A 21,014-nucleotide genomic window follows, 5' to 3' on the forward strand; every position below is an offset into this window, starting at 1 on the left:
CTCCCAAGTTGCACATTCATTGGCTTTTTCTCCATGCTCAAAACTTAGTCCAGCTGGATTTTGATGCTCGAGTGTCTTAGCTACCTTACCCATCAACAGTCGCCTTCAGTCAATTCATAGGCATGAGCAAGAGGCCTATGGGCAGGAAAACGGCACGGTTAGAGGACGATCCGAGACTGAAGATACATACCGGACTCGATCTTACCGATGCTGACTTGACGCTGCAGAGGCCAAAGGCTATCCCAGAGGTTGTGGTGTTGCATTTATACGTTACTGGTAGGTACAACTTCATTTGCTTGATTATCAAAGCACAGCGCACATAAATGGATTGGCCAAGAGACTTCTTGCAGCGTACACGGGCCATGAAAGTGATCTAGAAAACCCAGTCAAGATCAACGCTGCGATCATCGACAATGGTCTGGCAGCCGTCAAGCATCTATGCCCGAACCTCGAAATTGTTTCCCTACAGACGGGCGGAAAGGTGAGTGAAACTCCGGCTGCGAAAATTAAGTTTCACTAAAGGCTTCTTCCCTAGGGGCACGGAATTCTAGGATTCGGCTGGCCTCCCGCACCGTGGAAGGAAGACCTAGCCCGCTTGCCAGAACCGTACGCGTCTAAGATTTTCTAGTTCTCCCAGTGCGATGTGTAAGTAGAGACGCCGCTAACAGTTTGTGGAAATGGGTCGAAGTCAGGCCGTCCTTTCTGGTGAACTTTTCGACAATAGTCGCGCCTCCTCAACTCCCTCGTATCAGCCACATCTGATAAGGCCTACTCTACAGCCTGGATTTGTCCCCCAGTCTAACGTCATAAACGCGGTACAGAGCTTGGGGCTGTATCACTCATTCTATCTTTCTACGTATGGTGACGGAGCGTCCTGTCCCTTTCCAGGAACCTAAGAGTCCTGGACGGCACTGCACACCGATTCTTTTCAAGACCGGTAACCCGTTTCCATATTCACGTATCCTTGCACTCGTAGGAGACTCATGAGCGGCCATTAAATATCGAAGATGGCGATTCTGTCTCGTGGGAGATGAAGTGGCGATCTATTTGCAGCTATTTTGGCCTCAATGGAATCGGGCCACCAGAGCAGCTCACCAGCCAGACATTTGGCATCAACTGTCTCATTGCTCGGAAAGACAAGTAGCCAGACTGGGTCATCACGAATGGTCTTGAACGGAGCGCCCTCGTAAACGTTGATTAGGATATACTGACTGTCATTTTAACCTCGCCGATTCCTATCGACTATGACCTGACGGCATCTCGAGACATTGGGTTCACTGAGAGTTTAGAGCCGGGGAGAGGCTACATCCTAGCTTTTGATCGACTTGTAGAAGCAAAATTTCTGCCGCGTTACTGACAAATTGAAACTCAGCTCGACTTGCTGGCCAGGGTGCAAAGATTCTTTCAGCCTCAAGTATTGTCAAAAAGTCCAGGGAAGCGGATCCAGAACCCTACCGTCTTCAAGTGAGCTCATTATAACGGGCGATCAGTAGACCGATATAGGCATAGATTAGTTTACATTGTTAAATATTTGCACATCCTAGAGTTTCAAGACAGCCAATTCTGCGAAGCCGTGAGTTGGTGCTTGGTTCATGGCTGACCTATATGACACAAGAGAATGCGGAAGGGAACTTAGTGATGGCAAGAGGGTTGCTGCACCCTAGATGTAAGACAGAACTCAGTGGGAAGCAAAAAGGTGATCCGCCTCAACAAGGGGATTGTAATCTACAACCAGCTTGATTGTGGCTAGGTTGGCGTTGAGGATTGATTTTCATAGAATCGAGCAGGTCTGAACAAGCCGTAACTTATAGCCTAGGTGGATAAGATATAGATGGATGAACTTAGCTTATGAGAAGGAGTCTTGAGAAGGTGTCGAATGCTCCTTGGTTGATCAAGGCTCGGATAGGTTGTGGTGCATTATGCTCCAATAAGCAATTTTCGCCTAGTTTCTAGACGGTTCAAGCCCCCTCAGCCCATGTGTTCTTCCTTCCTATAAAGCGAATAGCCTACACTTAGTCGTGTAATCAAAAGCAATGATATGGCTTCCATTCGGCGATGACATCCGTGAGGATAGGGCGGCAGGGGGCTGCCTGTCGAAAACCCCTCCTCCGTCCGCCGTAACTTATCAGTTTCGAAACATTTTATATCCAGAATTGAAGAAATAAGAGCCTTAGTATGCTCTAACTCACGTCCCAGAGCCTTCTGGTTTCTAGAGTAGAATTATTTCACTTAACCTGACATCATTTTTTAGTGCCCCGCCACGTAGACTCAACTTCTAAACAAAGCCTCCAGTGAACGAGAGTCATTTGAGTCCTTTTCCAGAGAATCAGGCTTAACCGCTCTGCCTCGTATTCACACAAACGGGTGTAAATCGACATGAACGAGAAGAATGTTCGGCACTCTGTCCAACACAAAATCAGTAATTGCATGCGCTTAGGTGTTTCCTTTCGCACAAAGCAGCAGATTGTGATCAATCACAGTACGCTGGATTGTATACCATAGAGTAATCATCTTACCTTGCGTGTCAACGAGTTCAAGTTCCATACGCCAATCAGGGTTGTAAAGACCATGAATCGAACTTGAAGCTTGAAGCAGGGGTCCCCTAGATCAATAGGCTTGGGCCGAGGGCCCGCACCCACGGGATCCTGAATCAATTACCATGAACTATCGGAAGATGCTTTTGGATCGGCGGATATCAGCCAAATGTAACGTGTAGGTTCTGACTGACAATAAAGTCTCGGTCATCGTCGACCTGGCGATCACCAAGATTATTTTCTTTGGCCTTTGCTTGGCGCTAGTAAAGGAATGCAGATTTGCATCTTCACTTGCACCTGCCAAATTATGAGAGAGAGCACATTGCCATCCAATTCTCCATGTCAGATGGCCTGCAAGTCCTAGCCCGTTTCCCCAGTCCTTTGACGTGAGCTGTCTAATCCATCAAACTATGCATATACCAATGGGGCAAAGAGCCGAGAGCCCACGTGAAGACGGATTCTGGTACTCACTTGCCGATCATTGGCGCAATTCTTTGCTCCATCGGGAAAGCAATGCGGCGTCTTAGGCATGAAGTACGGACCACCGAGGCCAGGCGTTCGAGCACCATATTAGATTCCAACTGGGATGCACGCTGTACGCTTGAAGGTTTCAGCAGAAACACCAGACGACTTGTTACAGGAAGGACCGCCTCAGAGGAACTCTGTCTTCACAGGCAACCAGAGAGATCGAGACAAGTGACAGGCCATCCTAGTTAAATTGTTGATCATTGAGAGTGGCCGGTGGCAATTCATCAGGGCAAAATGACGATACCCAGTCCTGAGGCGGAACTTTCGCCCGATGAAGTAGCCGAATTGATGGAAAGAAAGACAGGCTTGTGAATTAGGGTGCTCGTAGGCCCGCCTCATCAAAATATGATGAGTCGCTCTGGCTTAAGTATTGATCGCTCAATGACTATTGTTTGTGTTTCTGAGGTCTACATGTACGCACCGTGATAGGTGGAGGCCGCTCTCCCAAATGCAGACGCTGACGAGAACCGTTCTGGCGCGGTTGATGGTTCGTGTATGTCTAGAACGCCTCGCTCAAAAATGCAAATCAACGTCCCTCGTGGTCATACCCCAATCACAATCGGTAAGAAGAATAGGCTTTAGGCTTTTTGCCGGTCTGGATGATCTTGTACACCAACCTTTGACCTCCTCTTCTCTCTCTGAGCCCGCCACTTGGGCCCCCAGAATTGATTGACAACCTGAATGGGAGACACAGCTATGACCGCCATGCCGAGGACAAGGAACGCGGTGCCAGGGCCAACGGCGTTGAGCATCTGCTCTGCGAATGCCACGCCGAGAGCTGCCAGCCCGCAGCGGACCACATTGTTGATGGCTGTGGCACTCGCGCCCTCACTGGGACAAAGATCCGAAATGATGGTCTGGTTCAGCGCAAAGATGGCGTTCGCCGATGCGGCAATAAGAAATTGCATTGCCAAGGGCAACGCAATCCATCCCGGTCGGGATATTGCATTGGGATACGCCAAAGAAAAACCGTAGCCGACGATAGAGGCAACGAATAGGAAGACTATCCACGGGAGGCGTCTCAGACGGGCCTGCTCCAAAGGGAAATCCGGCGCAATATCTTTGGGTGACAGTTCCTCGTCGTAAGGGATGTTATGGGTTTCCTTGTATTTGGTCTCAACGGCTTTGTAGTCTCGAGTCAGAAGTTTGCCCGCAAACACGGAGCCGACAATGGTCCCAATTCCTACCCACACAGGTCAGTCACGTCCGGGCAGTCCCGCTTCCATCGGAGTTCAAGCCATCCAATCAGTGATTGATGTTCGGAAGGGGTAGTTTCTACTGACCATTGGGTATGAATGCTACACCAAGAAGGAGTTCGTTCAGTCCGAACCGCTCCTTGAACAGTGGAGTTGTGCTGGTCGTTACCATGTTCCAGATGGCATAGATCACACCACCCCAGACGAGGTTGATCACCAAGTCCTTCTCTTTGAAGAGCTTGAACGGCCTCAAAAAGGTCCAAATGGTAATCTTGCGATTCAAAGGTCCATCTGGATCCTCCATATACTTTGGCTCCTTTGTCACATATCTGTAGAGCGGCTTGTAGATGATGCCGTTCAGACGGAGGGATCCATTGCCAGCAATAGTTCTCAAAGTCTCTGGTAGGAATACCATGATAGTGATGAGAATCAGCGACGTGGCGATGAGCAAGAAAACAAACACGGATCGAAAGCCCAAGGAATTGGCGAGAGCACCTCCTAACAGCGGGCCGATCGCTGTGCTGAAATTTCGGACTACAAAGAATTAGATGCCGTTCAAGACCCCAGCAGAGAGTACCACGACTCACTCGCTTGATAGAAGCTGATGTATGCCCCCCTTTCGGCCGTCGGAGAGATATCCTGGATAACACCGTTCCCTGTCACACCAGACACGTTAGCTGCCAAGTTTGGAAACTGAAGAGATGGCTAAGTCGGAACACCTACCGATACTGACAGTTGAGGCACTTCCTGCAGCTTGGAGACCCCGGAAAATGAGTAATACCGCGTAGTTTGGCGAGAAGCTCAACGCGATATTGGCGCCAATGTAAACGCCCATGGAAGCGATGTACGTTGGTCGCCGGCCGAGCGTGTCAGACATGGGGCCCCATAGCAGCGGTGTAACGGCTTGCATGATCAAGTAAGACGTGATTGTGAGTGACACTTGTGATGCGCTAACCTTCAGCTCCTGGATCGTACGTTAGCATCTGCAGGGCGCGTGAATTGCTTTGAAAGAATGACGGATAGTTTCCACTCACCTTGGATATTGCATCCAAGGAAGGGTTGTAAATGTTGGACGATAACCCGGAGAAGAGACCCGCAGAAGCAATAATAACTAGAATAAACCACTTGTGCCTCTTGGTGAAGACCGAAAACGGTTCATCATTACCATCATCGTTGTCGTCGTCTTGCTGACTCCCCATCTCATTGGAATCGTCGAAAGGATTCCGGTCTTGGCCTCCACGTCCCTCGTCATACTGATTGTACTGAGAGTCTTCAAACGACTTGGTGCGGAGCTCTCCAGTGCTGCTATCCTTCTGCCAGGTCCTCTTCCGGATGGGCGGCGGTCTCAGCGGCAGAATGTTACGGCCGCGCGGGGCTCCTAGTCGGATGCTGGTGCCGGCCCGAGATAACCGAGTGGGAAAGGCCTTTTCGTCATAGTATCGGTCCGGCATGTACTCGTAGTCATGAGCGAGAAAGTTGTACGCTGCAGCTGATGCAGCAGTCAGACTTCCGAGCAGTCCCCTCCTCACGTCCGGTCGCGGCGGCGGCTGCGGCTGTAGCCGATTGGGATCCATAGCTTAATTTGACTCTAAATCCCTTTTCTATTTCGCCGGTTCAAAAATGAGAGAAACCAAAGTATGGAAGACCAGATCTTGGCCTCGTGGACAGTTGCTACGCTCGGTTATCTCATGCATATAAAGAACAATACTGGCCAAGTCCACCGGCTGGTCTGGAAGTCCAATTCAGCTTTCACCGCCACGCTGTGACGCAGCCAGCTAGTATTCATCATCGTCCTGACGTCAATTAGAGATCGCGAACACGGCTGAACGAGCTAAATCGAATTTCGATAATCAGCTCGAGAAAGAAACCTCCAAGTTGAAGAGAGGACCAGGTTTACCCTCGCGCGAAGTGGTCCAGGGATGCCTGCGACTCCTCGCACGGCCGCCCAGCCCAAATGCACGAGAAGCGCAAGGAGGCATGGGAGGCTCAAGAGGTTACAGAAAATGGTTTCGCAAAACACTGAAGCTATTGGTCGTCCCATCTTCTAGACCACTTCTGCCTCCTTTGTGAAACAACGAGGCTGCTTCGACGCCGCGTCGCAGTCATCGCCAACAACGAGTCGACGCTTCGAAGTCTATCTATGGCTCTCCGACCCCCTCCACCCCCCTTCTCCTCTCAACACAAACAGTAGAGGAACTTTAAGGGCAGAGGAAACAAACCGGAGCAGAGAAAAAGAGAGGGTCGGGGAGCGCACGTTCACCTAATGGGCCAAAGCCGGCCCTTAATCGATCACCTTCTTTCCCTACTGTCTCCGGCAACCGTGTTAATGACACCCAATTCCCATCATTTCTACCCGTCAGTCGGAAACTTGACGCACACTTACCCCTTTGGGACACATCTCAACCCCGTAGACCAGCGCGAAAAGGCCCGGGCCCGAGTGGTGGCGCCTCGGCCTCCAAAGTTTGACACGAGCCAGAAGTCAAATGATGGATGGAACTAGCAGAGACTGACAGAATGGACGAGCACAAGGCCTGAATAAGAAGTGCATGGGTTCCACCTCGCTCACTACCCTGGCCGCTGCCTTATCTAGTATCCCAGGACCCTTTCTCTCGGTTATTCGCAACCGGGCTAGCACGACAAGCGCATCTGTGATACGCTTGACAAGTGCTTCACGACCTGTCGGCTCACCTACCGAAGCAGAGATGTTTTAGACAGTGAATCGACGTACCGAGCAAAGTAGAAGACCGACTAGCCACTCCAGCAACAACATTACCGGCGTGGAGGGTGAAGCAAGTGATGGATATGGGAAACCGTAACGTCGCCAAGCGCGACGAGGAGGAGGAGGAGGAGATTCAAGATGTTCGCCGACAAATGCAAGACGCCGAAGCAGCCAATGCTCAAGCTGTTGCCGCAGGAGCTGCAAAGCAAGCGGGCGCGCCCAACGCCAACGCGCTCCCTCTCGATCCGAACCAGCTTCTCTCAGTCCTAGGTCTACTCAGCGGTCAACCTCAAGCCACGCCGGCGGCGCCTGGACAGCCTGTGGCTACAGGACTGCCTCCGAACAACAATGCCAACGTACCGACGGTCACCATCTTCGTAACGGTGACGCCCCCAGCTGCGACACAGACCGTGATGATCATGGTCCCGACAACAGTCACGGTGACTGCGACACCAGTAGCGCCTCCCCCAGTTAATCAGCCTCCTCCTCCACCGCCAGCTCCGCCAGTCCAGACATCACCGCCGCTGCCGCCAGCAGCACCGCCGATGAGCACTCCGCCACCTCCTCCTCCGCCGGTCGTCGCGCCCCCACCACCTCCACCACCTCCTCCAGCCAGCGGGCTCACGATGCCTCTTGTTGGAGCTAGCCCGTTCCCGATGCCGCCTCCTGCGGCGTCCGTGTCTGCGCCCATGTCTTCAGCTTCATCAACAGGAACTCCCAAGGGAGCCGGCGGTACTCCCACAGCTGTAGTATTGTTGGGTGTCTTCGGCGGTGTTGGTAAGTCAAGCTTGACGAAGCTCAACTGGTAAGTTATCCGCTAACAGAGAGCCTAGCTGGTGTGTCCCTCTTAGCAATGGGAGCATTCGTATATGGTTTGATGAGAAGAAGAAAGAATAAGTCTGAAGCAGAGGTAAGCATCTAATGGGATTCCTGAATATCAGCTAGGCGCTGACGAGGTGTTAGACTGCGAGCGTCCAGAGTATGCAAATTGGAAGGCCAATGCCCTCCTGAGTTCTTCAACAGAACCAGTGAGGTGTGGCGTTGTAGACTTTTCCCAGATTATTGGCGGTGTCATCAAGGCAACTTCATGGTCTAGAGTTGATAGTAAAATTCGGACATACCCCAACACACCAGACGGCAAAATTTCCCGGTTACCTCAGGCGAGGGAAAAGGCAGGTATCTGCTGGATTTCCGCTTCTCCCATTCCAGTTACTTCATGTAAGATCAGAAGCGTTGGAAATTTTGGAATACAATTATTGTCTATTGTTTAATATTATACACTCAAAAAATCCGCTGGGCGTAATCGTGATGAAAAGACACACTCACCGCATAATCATGCTGGTGGCTGAGGCAAGCCGTCCCATACCTCTTTCAACCATTCGGCGACTTTGGCGGCGATGATCTCGCTGTTCTTTTCCGTAGTGCAAAAAGCGTGAGGAAGTCCCGTATCGTCAATCTCAACCCTCGCCCAACCGTTCTCGATGTGCTTCTCTCTGGCTCTGATGAAGTGGTCCCTGAAATGGTCTCCAACCCAGTGATCCTTCTTCGCGAAGAAGAAGAAGAATCTAGGAGCAGCTCGCTTGCCGTTCCCCACATCGTCCTCTTCAACCTCCCAGAGTTCCTTATCCCACTTCTCCTCGGTAATCACTTTCATCTCATCTTTGCCCATGTGAATGGCTTGCCATACTCCGTCCCGACTCTTCAAGAAACTGGTCGTGACATCTGCTGCTTTGGGACCCATGCCTAGAACATTGCCCACGAACCACCGGAGCGCGCCCGCCGGCCAGAGGTTCAAAAACTTTTGTGCGATCACGTGTGCGGTATTGTCGAGGAATGGCGTCGTACGGATGAGTTCCATTTGCTTTCCGCTCGGCGATTTGGAAATATGTGTGACCGTTGGGAAGAGCAGCATGCCCGTGAGAAGCTTGAGATGGGGCGCACGCGAGGGATCCTTTAGGTGCCGGTGGAAAATCTCAAGGGCAATGTAGCTACCGACAGAATGGCCCGCGATCACGACAAAGTCATATGGCTCGCCCTTCTTGCCCGGCGCATTACGCGAAGAGTCTGTCCGCCGCAATGATGCCAAATGGTCAAAAACAAGCTCAATCTGATGTTCCACATCATACGGCGGGCTGTCTTTGCTGAACGGCTCGTGGCTGTCATCTCTAAACCCAAACAGATCGCGACCGTGGACGTGAATGTGACCGTCGGCCCAGCCGATGCGGGCCTTCAGCGCATCGAAGAAGTCGGTGTAGTAATCGACGAGCCCTGGGTTGCCGGGAATGAAGAAAAAGAGGCCGTGTCCCGCCGCCATTGTCTGTGTTCGCGTGTGTATAAGAGTGTCTTTCTTTTTTTTCTTGCGCTTTGGTGAAGCCGTCTTGCAACACAGCACGGCCCGCACAGATTCTGTCGGCTCTGTGCCGAGAGTTGACGTCGTCTAAAGTCGAGAAGCCCGGCAACGAGAGTCGGAACTTTTGGAAGGGAGGTTGAAGGACGGGAGATCCACCTCGGCAATGAATCGCGAAATTGGTGGGCAGTTTCCACGCGTTGCATTAGTGTCGGAGATAATGCGCCGTCGGCGTTTATCTCACTACTTGGCCGACGGTACGTACCTCGATTCTGGTGATGGCTTCATTTCGCCGAGCACTGGTGATGTAACGATTGCACACCCCGTACTTTGTAGAACATGATTCACTTGAAATTTATTCTTGTCCATGGTCGTCTGTATTCTACTTATAGTCGCCGGAACCTGAGGGATCGTACCAAACGTATTGAAGGCATGCTTCTCCCGCGTGTGCCCAGAGAGATGTGTACCTAATTATACCCACGCCGTACATCATGTCTTAACAGAAAGATCTTCTCTTCAAATTCGATCAGCCGCATCAGAACTTAAATCGGAAACTGGGATGCATCCATCTGAGTCTAAACTCATGCTCTTCTGCCGATTGGCCGTCCCTTTGACTCTCGTCTAGTCGAAAATCGCGCTGGCCTCGCGACCGTTTCTCGTTCTCCCGCTTCATATACAGGGGCAAAACAATTCCTATCACCAATAACACAACCAGGCAGCCAAAGTTGATGAAGTGCCCTTTGAGATATCTGAGAAATGACAGAGTCAGTGAACGGACACGCGCAAGAGTATCCATGAGGGTAACCTACCTGGGCGATTCATCTTTAATGTAGGTGAAGGAAGCGAGAAAGGCAGCCGAGTTTCCGATCGACAGTAAGAAACCCAAAGCAACGGCACGGACATAGTGCGGTGATGCATTGATACTCATCCATGTGAGCGCCAGAGGAGGTGTTGCGTTGACTGACATGGCGACGAAAAATGAGCCAGCGTACTGAACCTTGATGTTCATGTAGAACGGCGCCGGACCGACGTGGGCCCCAACGATCATCAGGATGTACCCGAAAATGCCGGTCATACTGCACACATTCAAGGGCAGCGCAGTCTTTCCAGACCGACGACTCCAGAAGGAGATGCCAATAGTGAAGATCAATGCCGCAAAGTTGGGGGGAGCTGTCATCAACGATGCCTGCAGCTTTTTGTATCCCATGGCAGATATAATCGTCGGGAAGAACATGGAAAAGCTGTAGATGGCCTGGATAGAGCAGAAGCTTCCGAGAGCCATCAGAATGGTGATGACATTAAGGATTGCCCCTGAAATAGTTTTCCATGTAAGAGGATCCTTCTTATTCTGGAGCCTCGATATACCACCCTGTCGATCATCTGATGCTGATTCTTGGTCGGACAGGCGAGGATTGCCGAGATAGTGCCATTGATCTTGACATTGCATTCTCGTAACAGCCAGAGCCCTTTCAGTCGGCGAGAGAAATTTGGCGCCAGCAGGTGTGTGTGGCAAGATTAAAAGCAGCAGGAGGCCCAGCAAGACGGTCAAGGCCCCTTCAATGAAGAAAATCCAAGGCCACCCGTCATAGCCGCGGACCTTAATCTGTCCAAGTCCAGCAGCCATCAAGCCACCGAGGAACCCAGCAAGGGCGGTACTCGAGTAGAACAAGCCCACACGAAGAATGAGCTCATCGGCAGTGTAAAAGAAGCCAAGGTATATCAGAACACCACCAAGGAAAGAGCTTTCGGTTAAGCCAAGGAAAGCGCGCGTAATGCAGAGGCCGACGAAGTTGGTGATGAAACCGCTGAGAGTGGTAACTATCCCCCATGAGATGATCAAGAGCGGCAGCCATATGGCACCTCCGACACGGCGTACGGCTAGGTTTCCTGGGATGTTGAACAGTATGTTGAGGATGAAGAACATTGCCAGAGCTGCATTGAATTGGTTGCCAACCAGCTTGAGGTCTCGCTCGAGTCCATTGATACGAGCGAGAGCAATGTTGCTCTTGTCGAGGAAGAAGAGAAGATGTGCAAGGAACATAGAAGGTACCAGCCTGTGATCGAACTTGCGGACGAGGCTCGATCGGATCTTCTCTTTCTGCGCAGCGTTTCTTGGGGAGATGGAATCGGTATTAGTGTCGCTTGTTGTTTGTCCGATAGCATCACCGCACTTCTCCTCATAAGAACCGGTAGCATCAAGACCAGCTCCATCAATTTTGCCATCTCTGCTCAAGTCATGGTCTGCCGGCGAACATTTGCTGTCGTTTGAGATTCCAGAACCTTTCGCCATTTCGAAAGACAATTATTTACGGGAAGGGAGAAATTGATTGAGAGATGGTTCATAATTTGGGCTGTTTGCTAGTGACAAGTCTAGAAACTTGAGCTTGAGGGGTAGCCTCCAACTCGAAACTGAAGCGACTCCACGGCCTTGATAATGAATGGGGATAATTGCTCCGAGGTTAGTGACACAACTCACCCGAGAGGAAAGACTGGTCGGGATGTGCCACTGGCGCTCCTTTTCACCAACACAGAATGGTCCTCAACAGTATTGGCATTTCGACACGGCCAATCAGGTCTGTTGGCCACAGCCGCGATTCTTCTCTCATTGTCTGGATACGACCTACCACATGGCCTTGTTACCTACTTGGCGCATCTAGGCATCAAGGATAAAGTAAACACCTTCACTTCTTGATCTGCTTGAACAAGGGAGTAACCGAAGCAAATTGATTGTTGCGACAACAAACATGCAGGCACCCCTTTCTGCATCCCCCGTCAATCACGGTATCATATCTGCGATCTAGGCAACTTAAACACTATGGGACTGCGCGATAATGACACCAATAGAAATGACTTTCTCTCGCCACATTTCGTTCCTTGTTGGTCAACACACGGGTCGACGCATGTCCGAGGCGATGCAGTGATCAAGAGCCAATATTTGTGCGTCAATCTGGGAAGCCACAATCGGGTCACTGCCTTAGCTTGTGTAACACATCTATCTGTTTTTTTGGTTGACTACCCCTGGTTTTCCTGAGATACACGGTACTCTCTAAATGATGTGCAAATGAAGTGATCATTGAATTTATGAGGAATTGTTGATGATTATACATCATCTTGTATGATAATCATACCAGATAGAGTAAGGCAAGAATATGACGCAGGCTGGACAAATCAATTCTGCTTGATTGACCTCTTTGTTTGTGGTACATCTTCATTCACCATCAGGTGTGGTTAGAATGAGTACCTCATGTTACAAAAATGCTTCCATGATTCACCGCCGTTTCGACAGGGCGTCCGAGACTTCACCTTTGTTGGTCTCACGGAGAAGAGATGCCTCTACTTGGCACACTTTCTGGTTGGTCGTTTTCGCAGAACCCCAGCACGAGAATCGATATTTCGAAAACAGCATCCAAGACTGTCTCTACTTCATGCAATCTTCTAGGCTTTTCTACAATCCTTGATGGGCGCCGGGCACCCGTGCTGGCTTCATCGGAAGCAACACCAATTTTCGCCTTAAAATTGAGTCAGGAAACGTCACACGACCAACTAGTGATCCCGCGATCATGGCAGCTGTCTTGAAATTTGAGATCATCCTTGTTCTCGAACGATTGCGAGAACGATTCCCAGAGACCAGAGATCGTGGCAACCTATTCCTATGCCCGTCCTGCAATGCAAAGCGCTCTGCATCAGCAAACTTGAATGCAACAAGGCTCGTAGATTGCCATCGTCACGCCAGGTAAGCCAGCAGCCGCTACGATTTACCGATATCCAGGGTGTCCATCAAGAGTCAAACTATTGCCTAGACCTTCCTTGATTGTCGTTGTTCAAGATGGACACCATTTTCAATTCTAAATCTTGACGAAGTCTCTCATTCCGACAGAATCACTTTCCTATATTCCTTAATCTTCGAATTTTCTGTGTTGAAATGTAATCTTGAATATACCTCTTTTACCCGGTATCCTGCTCGGTAAATAGTTGACGAGATGAAGTCGATGCGAGATTCAAAGCAACCAGAATCGAGAGTGGTTTCGCTGGTTTCATTCTCCATGCGGTGAATCGAAACTCCTATCTTATCACCATCATCCTCGATCTCGTAGAGATCACTGTACTGTCATTACATAACAATGTTCCAGATCACTTACTACGTTTCTTACAGTCGTCATTGGCTCCGTGTTCTCGCTCAAACTTTCGGGGCCTTATGGGTCGGAATGGGAGTAGAGGCTTCGGTTTCGCAAAACGACGCCGCAACTTGGCTTCTCCAGTGACTCGGCCCAGTGGAGCAAGTCCGATCGCCTCTTGTATCTTAGCTAAGACTGGGCCGAGTCAACTTTGAAATGGGTGTGTTTAACACCGTCAGCGAATCATCGGCAAGGAAAACCGCCTCCTCTCCTCGTCTGCGTGTGTTAGTCAGGAATGTTTCCGACCAATACTCCGCTAGCGCTGCGCGTCTGACTCCGAGAAAGGAACCTTGGAACCCTGGAACCCCAGATCCTCCGGATAATCATCGGCGGAAGCCCCCCCGCCCAGTTCTCGTTCAAGCGAAGTCACCAGACCACTCTCGACAACCCTTTTATTATCATGGAAGCTGTTCTTCTTTCCAACGAGTTCAATTAATGGTTCTCGTCCGGCGTTCTTTAAAAGCCAATCCGTTTGTACACAGAGTTTAGAGAATCAGGTTGCGCTGGTGACTGGCCAACACCCCTTCAAGATGTCGCAAACCGTCACCGAGGCGCGATCCGAGGCGCAGCACCAGAAAACCTTCACTTCGGAACCCTATGAGCTCGGCAGACTGAGCTCCAGCGGTCGCGCACTTGGGACTGCCTCGCCGAAGAAAGATGGACCCGAAGAACATCAATCGTTGGATTCGCCCGACGACACTCCTCCGACAAATGCTCATGGACCTATCGAACGATGGAATTCGCCAAGGGGTAACATGGGAAGACTAGGCTTTGCTTTCTTCTCGTTTGCCATTGCCGGTATGAACGACGCAGCAGTCGGTGTAAGTGGTCGTTGATATGCCGATAATTTGTAGATAAGTAGTCACTAACATAACACCATCCTTCAGGCTTTGATTCCCTACGTACGTTAGCCTCCTATGCGCTCTAAATATTAGAGGATCTGTAGTGGACTTGACATTCTAATTCTTTTCCAGCTTGAAACCTACTACGAACTCAGCTACACTATCGTCTCGTTGATCTTTCTGACTCCCTTCGCCGGTTACTCGGTCGCAGCATTCACCAACGCTAGGATTCATCAGAAATTTGGTCAAAGAGGCGTGGCCATCATGGCCCCTCTCTGCCACATCATCACATACGTCGTCCTGGCTTTGCATCCTCCTTACCCAGCACTTATCGTGGCCAATATGGTCAGCGGATTCGGCAATGGACTGACTGATGCGTGCTTTTGCGCCTGGGTTGGCGCCATGGACAAGGCAAACACAATTCAGGGGTTTCTGCACTCTTTCTATTCCGTTGGAGCTCTCGTGTCTCCACTGATCGCTACGTCGATGGTGGTTACTGCCAAGCTGCCTTGGTACAACTACTACTATGTAATGGTGGGTCGAGTGTCACTTGGCCGGCGCCGTTGGTAATAAATACATGTACTAACAACTCGTAGGTCGGTGCATCTGTCCTCGAACTGGTCGGCCTCACTGTCACCTTCTGGCAAAAGACCGGCGCTATGTATCGCGCGGAGCACGCGCACGAGAACGAGGGTAACGGGGGTGCGGGTACCAGAATCGCACTCAAATCCAAAGTTACCTGGCTTTGTTCCATATTCTTCTTTGCGTACATGGGTGTCGAAGGTAGGACGTCATATCGGTATGGTGCTTGAAAGGTGCTAACTCGACTTCTTAGTTGGTCTCGGAGGCTGGATCGTAACATTCATGTTACGCGTTCGAAAGGCATCCGCCTATGCGTCTGGTATTTCTGCGACTGGATTCTGGGCAGGCCAGGCCCTGGGACGTGCTACCTTGGGCTTCGTGACAGAGCGTTATGGAGAAAGGCTTTGCATCAGCATTTACATCGCCATCTGTCTCGCCCTCCAGCTTCTCTTCTGGCTTGTTCCCCAGTTCATCGTTTCAGCCATTGCGGTGGCTTTCCTCGGGTTCTTCCTGGGGCCGATGTTCCCTGGAGCAGTCATGATGACAGCCAAGCTACTCCCGAAGCACATCCATGTCAGCGCTATTGGCTTTGCCATGGCTATTGGTGGTACTGGTGGAACGGTTTTTCCGTTCATCATTGGCGCGATTGCGACAAGTAAGGGTGTTGCTGTACTCCAGCCGATTGTCCTGTCGCTGATTGCAGTCGTGGCTATCGTGTGGCTTTGCTTCCCTCGCATCAAGAAGCGGGATGAGAACATTATGTCTGGTCTATAAAAAAGAGGTATAACAAGGCGCTGTCCTTGATTGTACAATTGCCCACGTAATTTGTTGCCGAGCCATAGATGTAGGTAGATGAAAGATAGAGCTCATCGATCATTCCACCACAGACACACTACAGTGGGAATCAATTTGGGAGAGAAGCTTCTGCTCAGTTTAAAGAGTAAACCGCGCACTTATATACAATGCCTCCAAATAACCCAGCTCTGGCAAACGGTCGGACCCCATATGTACACAACAGGGGCGTATATCAACAGACCAGCAGCGTTGCGCATATACACTGAGTCAAGTATGTACAAAGAAATATCATTTCATCCCACCATACCATAATTACGACATCCAAACCGGCTGATGATCCAATTACAACTTTTGGCCAGCAGCGCCGGGGACGGAACCAGCAACGTTGCCGGAGCCGAGAGCGGCAATCTTGTAAGGCAACGAGGCAGAGGTGAGGGTTCCCTTGGGAACGGAGTTCTTGGAGCCACCGAGGTCGACGTCCTCAGCGACGGCGTGTCCGGTCTCCTTGGAGTCAGCGAAGAAGATGGCTTCGGCGGGGCAGCTGTTAAAGGCGGTGCTCTGGACAAGGACCTGGGCGCCCATGCGGGAGTTGATACCGGTGAGCAGGAGCTTGTCGTAGTATGAGTTGACGACGTGGACGGTACCGAAGCGGACGAGAGGAGTACGGGAGTTGATGTTGGTCCAGTGGTTGTTGGCATAGGTGACGTGAAGCTTGCCCTTGTCCTCGCTGCCGTTGCTGTCAGAGTGACCGACCAGGGATCCCTTCCACTGTATTATCGTTGTTAGTTTGGAACTTGTTGAGAACCAAGAGACAGAAGCCAAGATCATAACAGGACTTACGTGGTCGTGGAAGTAGACGTTGGAGACCGTGATCCAGTCAGCACCGTGGGAGATGTCGAGGAGACCATCGAGGTCATCCTTGCCTCCGCTCAAGTCACCAGAAAGGTCGCAGTGATCAACCCAGACGTTGGTGGACTCATCGATACCAATGGCATCACCATTGCTAGCCTTGACACCGCCGATCTTCAGGTTGCGGATAATGACGTTCTTGACCTGGCGGACGTACAGGCCAACGTTGTTGAGCGCTACAGAGATATTGACATTAGTATAACAGTGCGTAAGAGGCGGTAATTGTAACCTTCACGATACTTACAGCTGCCCTTCTCTCCGATGATGGTCTTGTCAGAAGAAACGCGGACCTTGGCGCTGCCAGAGATGGCCCCGGAGATGACTATGGTAAGGGGACCCTCCTTCTTAGCGGCAGCAACGAGCTCATCGACAGTCTTGACGGTAACACTGGAGCCGCCGGCACCACCGGTGGTACCTTCGCCTTGGGTGCAGTAGCCGATGTTGCAAGCCTCGGCGGCCTGGCGGAGAGCAAGCTCGTTGCGGGCGGTGACGATGTTGGCAGGCGAAGCCGCGGCCAGAGCAGCCATGAAGGTGACAGCTGGAAACTTCATCTTGGTGGTGTTGAGTATCTTAGGTAAATAGGCTGGGTAAGGAATCGGTTCGGATGAAATAATAGGTAAATGTCGTGAAGCGGGTGACTAGCACTACCGAAGTTGATGGAATGGGATGAACAGGAAAGAGAATGAAAGACTTGAAAGGCGCGATGGAGAGAAAGAAGAACTGTTGGTCCGACCTATCGACGGCTGAGTCTTATATATAAAATACAAGCGCCGGATTCCGTTTCTCGTTTAAAGTGAGGTAAGATGGCGCCATTGGTAGTTGTGGTAACTTGCAAGAAGGCCAGTCCGCGGCTCCACGTTGACAACTGCATTGCTGGGCGTTTCCAACTGAGCGCATCCCTTGAGCTCATCGAGACCCTTATTTATTTCGCCTTCTGTGTAGTCCAAGATGATCTTACAAACATGACAGGGCATGGGAGGGACTAGACGAGGATTCCGTCGATAAAGACGCCTTGGCCGAAGGATACAGCAAGAGGTGATTGGCCTCTAGCGCGGCCGTTACATTGACATGAACGACGCAAGTAAGGAAGACCGATGTCTTGGCCCGTCCCATGACGGCCAGGGTACCAAAGCCAGAGAACTGGGCGCGACTTCATTTCCTAAAAGAACGCGAGAGAATGGCTCCTGTCCGATATTGCCCGTCTTCTGGTATGGCCTGGTGTGGTTGGGGAGTGCAGGGGTTGCGAATAGGCTCATTCGGCTGTTGCTGGCAGGGCCTAGCTGAACCCACCGAGGGCAGAAGACCGAGCCAGTGCCCCCCCAGCTGGGCAGCCGTCCGCAGTAACGCTGAAGGTGTGACCCTGCGCTAGAGTTGTACAGCTGCTATGTTTCGGATCAGCAGGGTGAGTGGCTTTTGCGCGCGGCACCCCAGAGATAGATGAACGCCAAGATGCTGTCTAAATGAACGAGGACTGGTCGTTGGAGGAATAACTCAAAGCAGAGCGTCGCCGTGTGCAGAGCGGATGGCGCCGCCTATCTAAGAAGATGCGCTGCTGATCTGATGGGGGTTATTGTCATGATGAGTGTGGGGGGATGACCCCTGGCCTGGTTGCTCATAGCGAGTTGCCAACGAGTTGATGACCGGCTCCCATCTCTTTACACCTTTTACCTCACGTTGAAAGCCCATCTTACGGCGAGTTCTCAACTATAGAGGAACACAGATGCGAAAGGAAACTTCTATATCTTACTTCCTTGTAACTTCCCGGCACTTTGCGATCACTTCGTAGCGAACTTTATCACTCTCAGACAGTATGCCCGTCATGATGCAAGAAGTGAGGGGGGCGGTCATTGACCTGTGCATCTACCCGCAACCTTGGCATGTTGCACTATTGAAAAGGGGGATTAGCTGCCAAGAATGCGAATATTGGCATTCTGCACTGCCAAACTCTGCTTTCCAATCATCGTGCAGTTCAACTGCCTACTCCACCATTTTCTCACTTCTTACCAAGCACGAGAACAGAAGACAATAGCGGCCTTGTGTTACCCATTCAAGGCGGGCGTATCCCGTGGCCTCCTCCTCGCCTCTCACGAGTCATCGATGCACCAACGTACTCAATCCAACTGAGCCGATAGCGCCAAGACGTCTATATCGAACCAACCTTGGCATTCTACAACGCAGGAGATTGGAACCTGAACATCAAACGGCTCGTATTCGATCGGCAGAAATCCACAATCAAGGGGAGAACGTCTTGCTCTCAAGAGAAAGGAGAGAGCAAGATCCGCTAAATCAAGAACTCAGCTGGTAGCTACGTCTAGCCAGACGTATGTCGGGGGAAGATTGTTGTCAACGAATACAATTCAAGGTCGGTTGCGATGTCTGGTCAGACCCAGCAGGTCAGCACTCCCTCTAGCCTTTAAACGACTCCATAGCGTCATGTATGCCTTCTGTACTAACCAATGCCGAAAAGGTTAGCACCTGCGGTGACACCATTTTGTCTTAGGATCTCTTTGCATAGCGACGGCTACCGGAATCCTTCTCGATATCGACCGACGGTTGCATCTTGCCGAACTCTTCAGATCGCCCGGGTCATGTGGCAATCTTCGCCATTGACTTATTTTGCACGAATGAAACTGTTTCCTCCGTCTCCGAATGACCATACGGAAAAGCCACCGACATGCCTTGAAGAAGAAGGTGGGTTGATCAAAGCTAACATTACATCCATCTAAGGATTCCACTCCACTGTAAGCGATTTCCGGTTAGATTCAATTTGCTGCATTGATTCGACTCAGGCACAGTATCCGCATTGATCGAGGAAGGAAGGGTGACCTCGGACGAAGAATCAAGACCATCAATGACGACCTCAATAGCTATTTTTGTGATCTTGATCTGCATCTCGAGAGATATTAGATGATCATCAGAAACGAAATCGGCGCTTCGCTCAGCCTCGTATTTTTAAAAAGTTCTAGCTTACTAATTACTAACTATATACTAAGAGAATAGGTTCTCGTCGAGGTAGTATTTTAACTAACTAACCTCTTAACTAGTTATTTAACTAGCTATCTAAGTAGTAGTTTATATATTAATAAGTTTATTTAGTAAATTTATTTAGTAAATTTATTTAGTTTAAATAAAGAGTAGTTTTAAATAATATTAAAAATAATAAAAATAAAAAGAATTTTTACGAGCTCTAAGTAGTAAATATTAGCCTATTTAGCCTTTTCTTTAAAAACCTCTACGTCGCTATTAAAATTTAGAACCTCTATAATTAAGGGCTACCTCTAATTATTATAGCTAACTATTATAACTAACTATTACGGCTAACTATTATAACTAACCTTTATTATTAACCTTTTTAAGTAGTACTACTACTAAAAAGGGTAGCTTACTTATCCTAAATTAAATAGTAGTTTTTATATCGAAATTATTATATTACGTTAAGCGCGTACTTAGGATATATTACGCGTATTATATAATTAAAAAGTATATTATATTATATAATTTTTTTTAAAAACGTAATCCCGTTAAGGTCGATCTTTTATACTTATAAAGCTAGAAAAAAAACTACTATATAAAAACGGATTTACTAATATTATAATAAATCCGCTATATATATTAAAATTATAAAAGTAATTAAGGACTACGTAATTTATAAAAAAAATAAAAATAGCTTATATAAGCTTTATAGCGAGCTATAATTATTATAATTATTAATAAAAGTATAGTATTTAATTATATAGGACTTTATTATTAAATTACTAAAGTTTAGAGAACTATTTATTAAAGTATAGTATAATAGTATTTTAGTTATAGTTAACTAACTTATTAAGTTTATATATTTTATCCCCTATAAAGAATTTAATACGGTAAAAGACTTAGTATACGTATTTATTAAAGTTATATTTTTAAATTACGGTTTATTAAAAGAAATTATTTTTAAAAAGGATAAGCTATTTATTTTGAAGTTTTAGAAATTACTAATTTTATAACTTAGTATAAATTATAAACTATTAATATTATTTTATTTATAAACTAATAAATAAATAAAAAAGATTAACTAAATCTTTAAAATATACTTCTATTATTATATAAACTATAACTAAAATAATTAAGTAGTACTTTTATTAATAACCTAGTTCGTATATAATAATATAGTTAATAAAAGTATAAGAAAATCCCCGTTTTATTTTAATTACGGATTCTAGCTAATAGTATATAGAGAAGTATAATAAGGACTATAAGTTATAAAAGCTATAATAAATATAAGTAAACTTAAAGAAATCTATAAATAAGTATTAATAAACTTCGAATTCGTATAATAATATATAAAGAAAAATATAGAGAAATTAAGAATTAAAGGACTATTTTTAAAAAAAGGGGATAGTATTTA

The 21,014-nt window shown here is 48.7% G+C and overlaps 9 protein-coding genes across 9 annotated transcripts; 4 read left to right on the forward strand and 5 right to left on the reverse strand.

Moving 5' to 3' along the window:
- Nucleotides 1–122: 122 nt before the first annotated feature.
- CCOS01_08101 (uncharacterized protein) lies at nucleotides 123–1,144 on the forward strand (the record flags this gene model as incomplete). Its single annotated transcript, XM_060456262.1, has 3 exons — nucleotides 123–276; nucleotides 351–481; nucleotides 977–1,144. The coding sequence occupies 3 exons, from the start codon at nucleotides 123–125 to the stop codon at nucleotides 1,142–1,144; spliced, it is 453 nt and encodes a 150-aa protein (XP_060312536.1).
- Nucleotides 1,145–3,640: 2,496 nt separating this feature from the next.
- CCOS01_08102 (major facilitator superfamily transporter) lies at nucleotides 3,641–5,832 on the reverse strand (the record flags this gene model as incomplete). Its single annotated transcript, XM_060456263.1, has 5 exons — nucleotides 3,641–4,245; nucleotides 4,346–4,792; nucleotides 4,846–4,914; nucleotides 4,982–5,222; nucleotides 5,293–5,832. The coding sequence occupies 5 exons, from the start codon at nucleotides 5,830–5,832 to the stop codon at nucleotides 3,641–3,643; spliced, it is 1,902 nt and encodes a 633-aa protein (XP_060312537.1).
- A 107-nt stretch (nucleotides 5,833–5,939) lies between these two features.
- CCOS01_08103 (uncharacterized protein) lies at nucleotides 5,940–6,299 on the reverse strand (the record flags this gene model as incomplete). The annotated part of the gene is made up of 2 exons (XM_060456264.1): nucleotides 5,940–6,089; nucleotides 6,156–6,299. The coding sequence occupies 2 exons, from the start codon at nucleotides 6,297–6,299 to the stop codon at nucleotides 5,940–5,942; spliced, it is 294 nt and encodes a 97-aa protein (XP_060312538.1).
- A 755-nt stretch (nucleotides 6,300–7,054) lies between these two features.
- On the forward strand, nucleotides 7,055–7,988 carry CCOS01_08104 (uncharacterized protein; the record flags this gene model as incomplete). The annotated part of the gene is made up of 3 exons (XM_060456265.1): nucleotides 7,055–7,754; nucleotides 7,811–7,887; nucleotides 7,941–7,988. The coding sequence occupies 3 exons, from the start codon at nucleotides 7,055–7,057 to the stop codon at nucleotides 7,986–7,988; spliced, it is 825 nt and encodes a 274-aa protein (XP_060312539.1).
- A 322-nt stretch (nucleotides 7,989–8,310) lies between these two features.
- Nucleotides 8,311–9,817, reverse strand: CCOS01_08105 (uncharacterized protein; the record flags this gene model as incomplete). The annotated part of the gene is made up of 3 exons (XM_060456266.1): nucleotides 8,311–9,414; nucleotides 9,590–9,652; nucleotides 9,806–9,817. 3 exons carry the CDS (start codon nucleotides 9,815–9,817, stop codon nucleotides 8,311–8,313), a joined length of 1,179 nt encoding a protein of 392 aa, XP_060312540.1.
- Nucleotides 9,818–9,859: 42 nt separating this feature from the next.
- Nucleotides 9,860–11,614, reverse strand: CCOS01_08106 (major facilitator superfamily transporter; the record flags this gene model as incomplete). Its single annotated transcript, XM_060456267.1, has 2 exons — nucleotides 9,860–10,073; nucleotides 10,134–11,614. 2 exons carry the CDS (start codon nucleotides 11,612–11,614, stop codon nucleotides 9,860–9,862), a joined length of 1,695 nt encoding a protein of 564 aa, XP_060312541.1.
- A 2,415-nt stretch (nucleotides 11,615–14,029) lies between these two features.
- Nucleotides 14,030–15,697, forward strand: CCOS01_08107 (major facilitator superfamily transporter; the record flags this gene model as incomplete). Its single annotated transcript, XM_060456268.1, has 5 exons — nucleotides 14,030–14,320; nucleotides 14,387–14,401; nucleotides 14,474–14,875; nucleotides 14,938–15,124; nucleotides 15,177–15,697. The coding sequence occupies 5 exons, from the start codon at nucleotides 14,030–14,032 to the stop codon at nucleotides 15,695–15,697; spliced, it is 1,416 nt and encodes a 471-aa protein (XP_060312542.1).
- Nucleotides 15,698–16,060: 363 nt separating this feature from the next.
- CCOS01_08108 (pectate lyase B) lies at nucleotides 16,061–17,178 on the reverse strand (the record flags this gene model as incomplete). The annotated part of the gene is made up of 3 exons (XM_060456269.1): nucleotides 16,061–16,486; nucleotides 16,559–16,803; nucleotides 16,872–17,178. 3 exons carry the CDS (start codon nucleotides 17,176–17,178, stop codon nucleotides 16,061–16,063), a joined length of 978 nt encoding a protein of 325 aa, XP_060312543.1.
- A 3,267-nt stretch (nucleotides 17,179–20,445) lies between these two features.
- CCOS01_08109 (uncharacterized protein) lies at nucleotides 20,446–20,595 on the forward strand (the record flags this gene model as incomplete). Its single annotated transcript, XM_060456270.1, has 1 exon — nucleotides 20,446–20,595. A coding segment is annotated over one exon (150 nt), but the record flags the coding sequence as incomplete, so codon positions are not given.
- Nucleotides 20,596–21,014: the final 419 nt, after the last annotated feature.

The sequence above is a fragment of the Colletotrichum costaricense genome, assembly GCF_030867565.1.
Source record: "Colletotrichum costaricense strain IMI 309622 chromosome Unknown Scaffold_8.1, whole genome shotgun sequence".
NCBI classification, from domain to species: domain Eukaryota; kingdom Fungi; phylum Ascomycota; class Sordariomycetes; order Glomerellales; family Glomerellaceae; genus Colletotrichum; species Colletotrichum costaricense.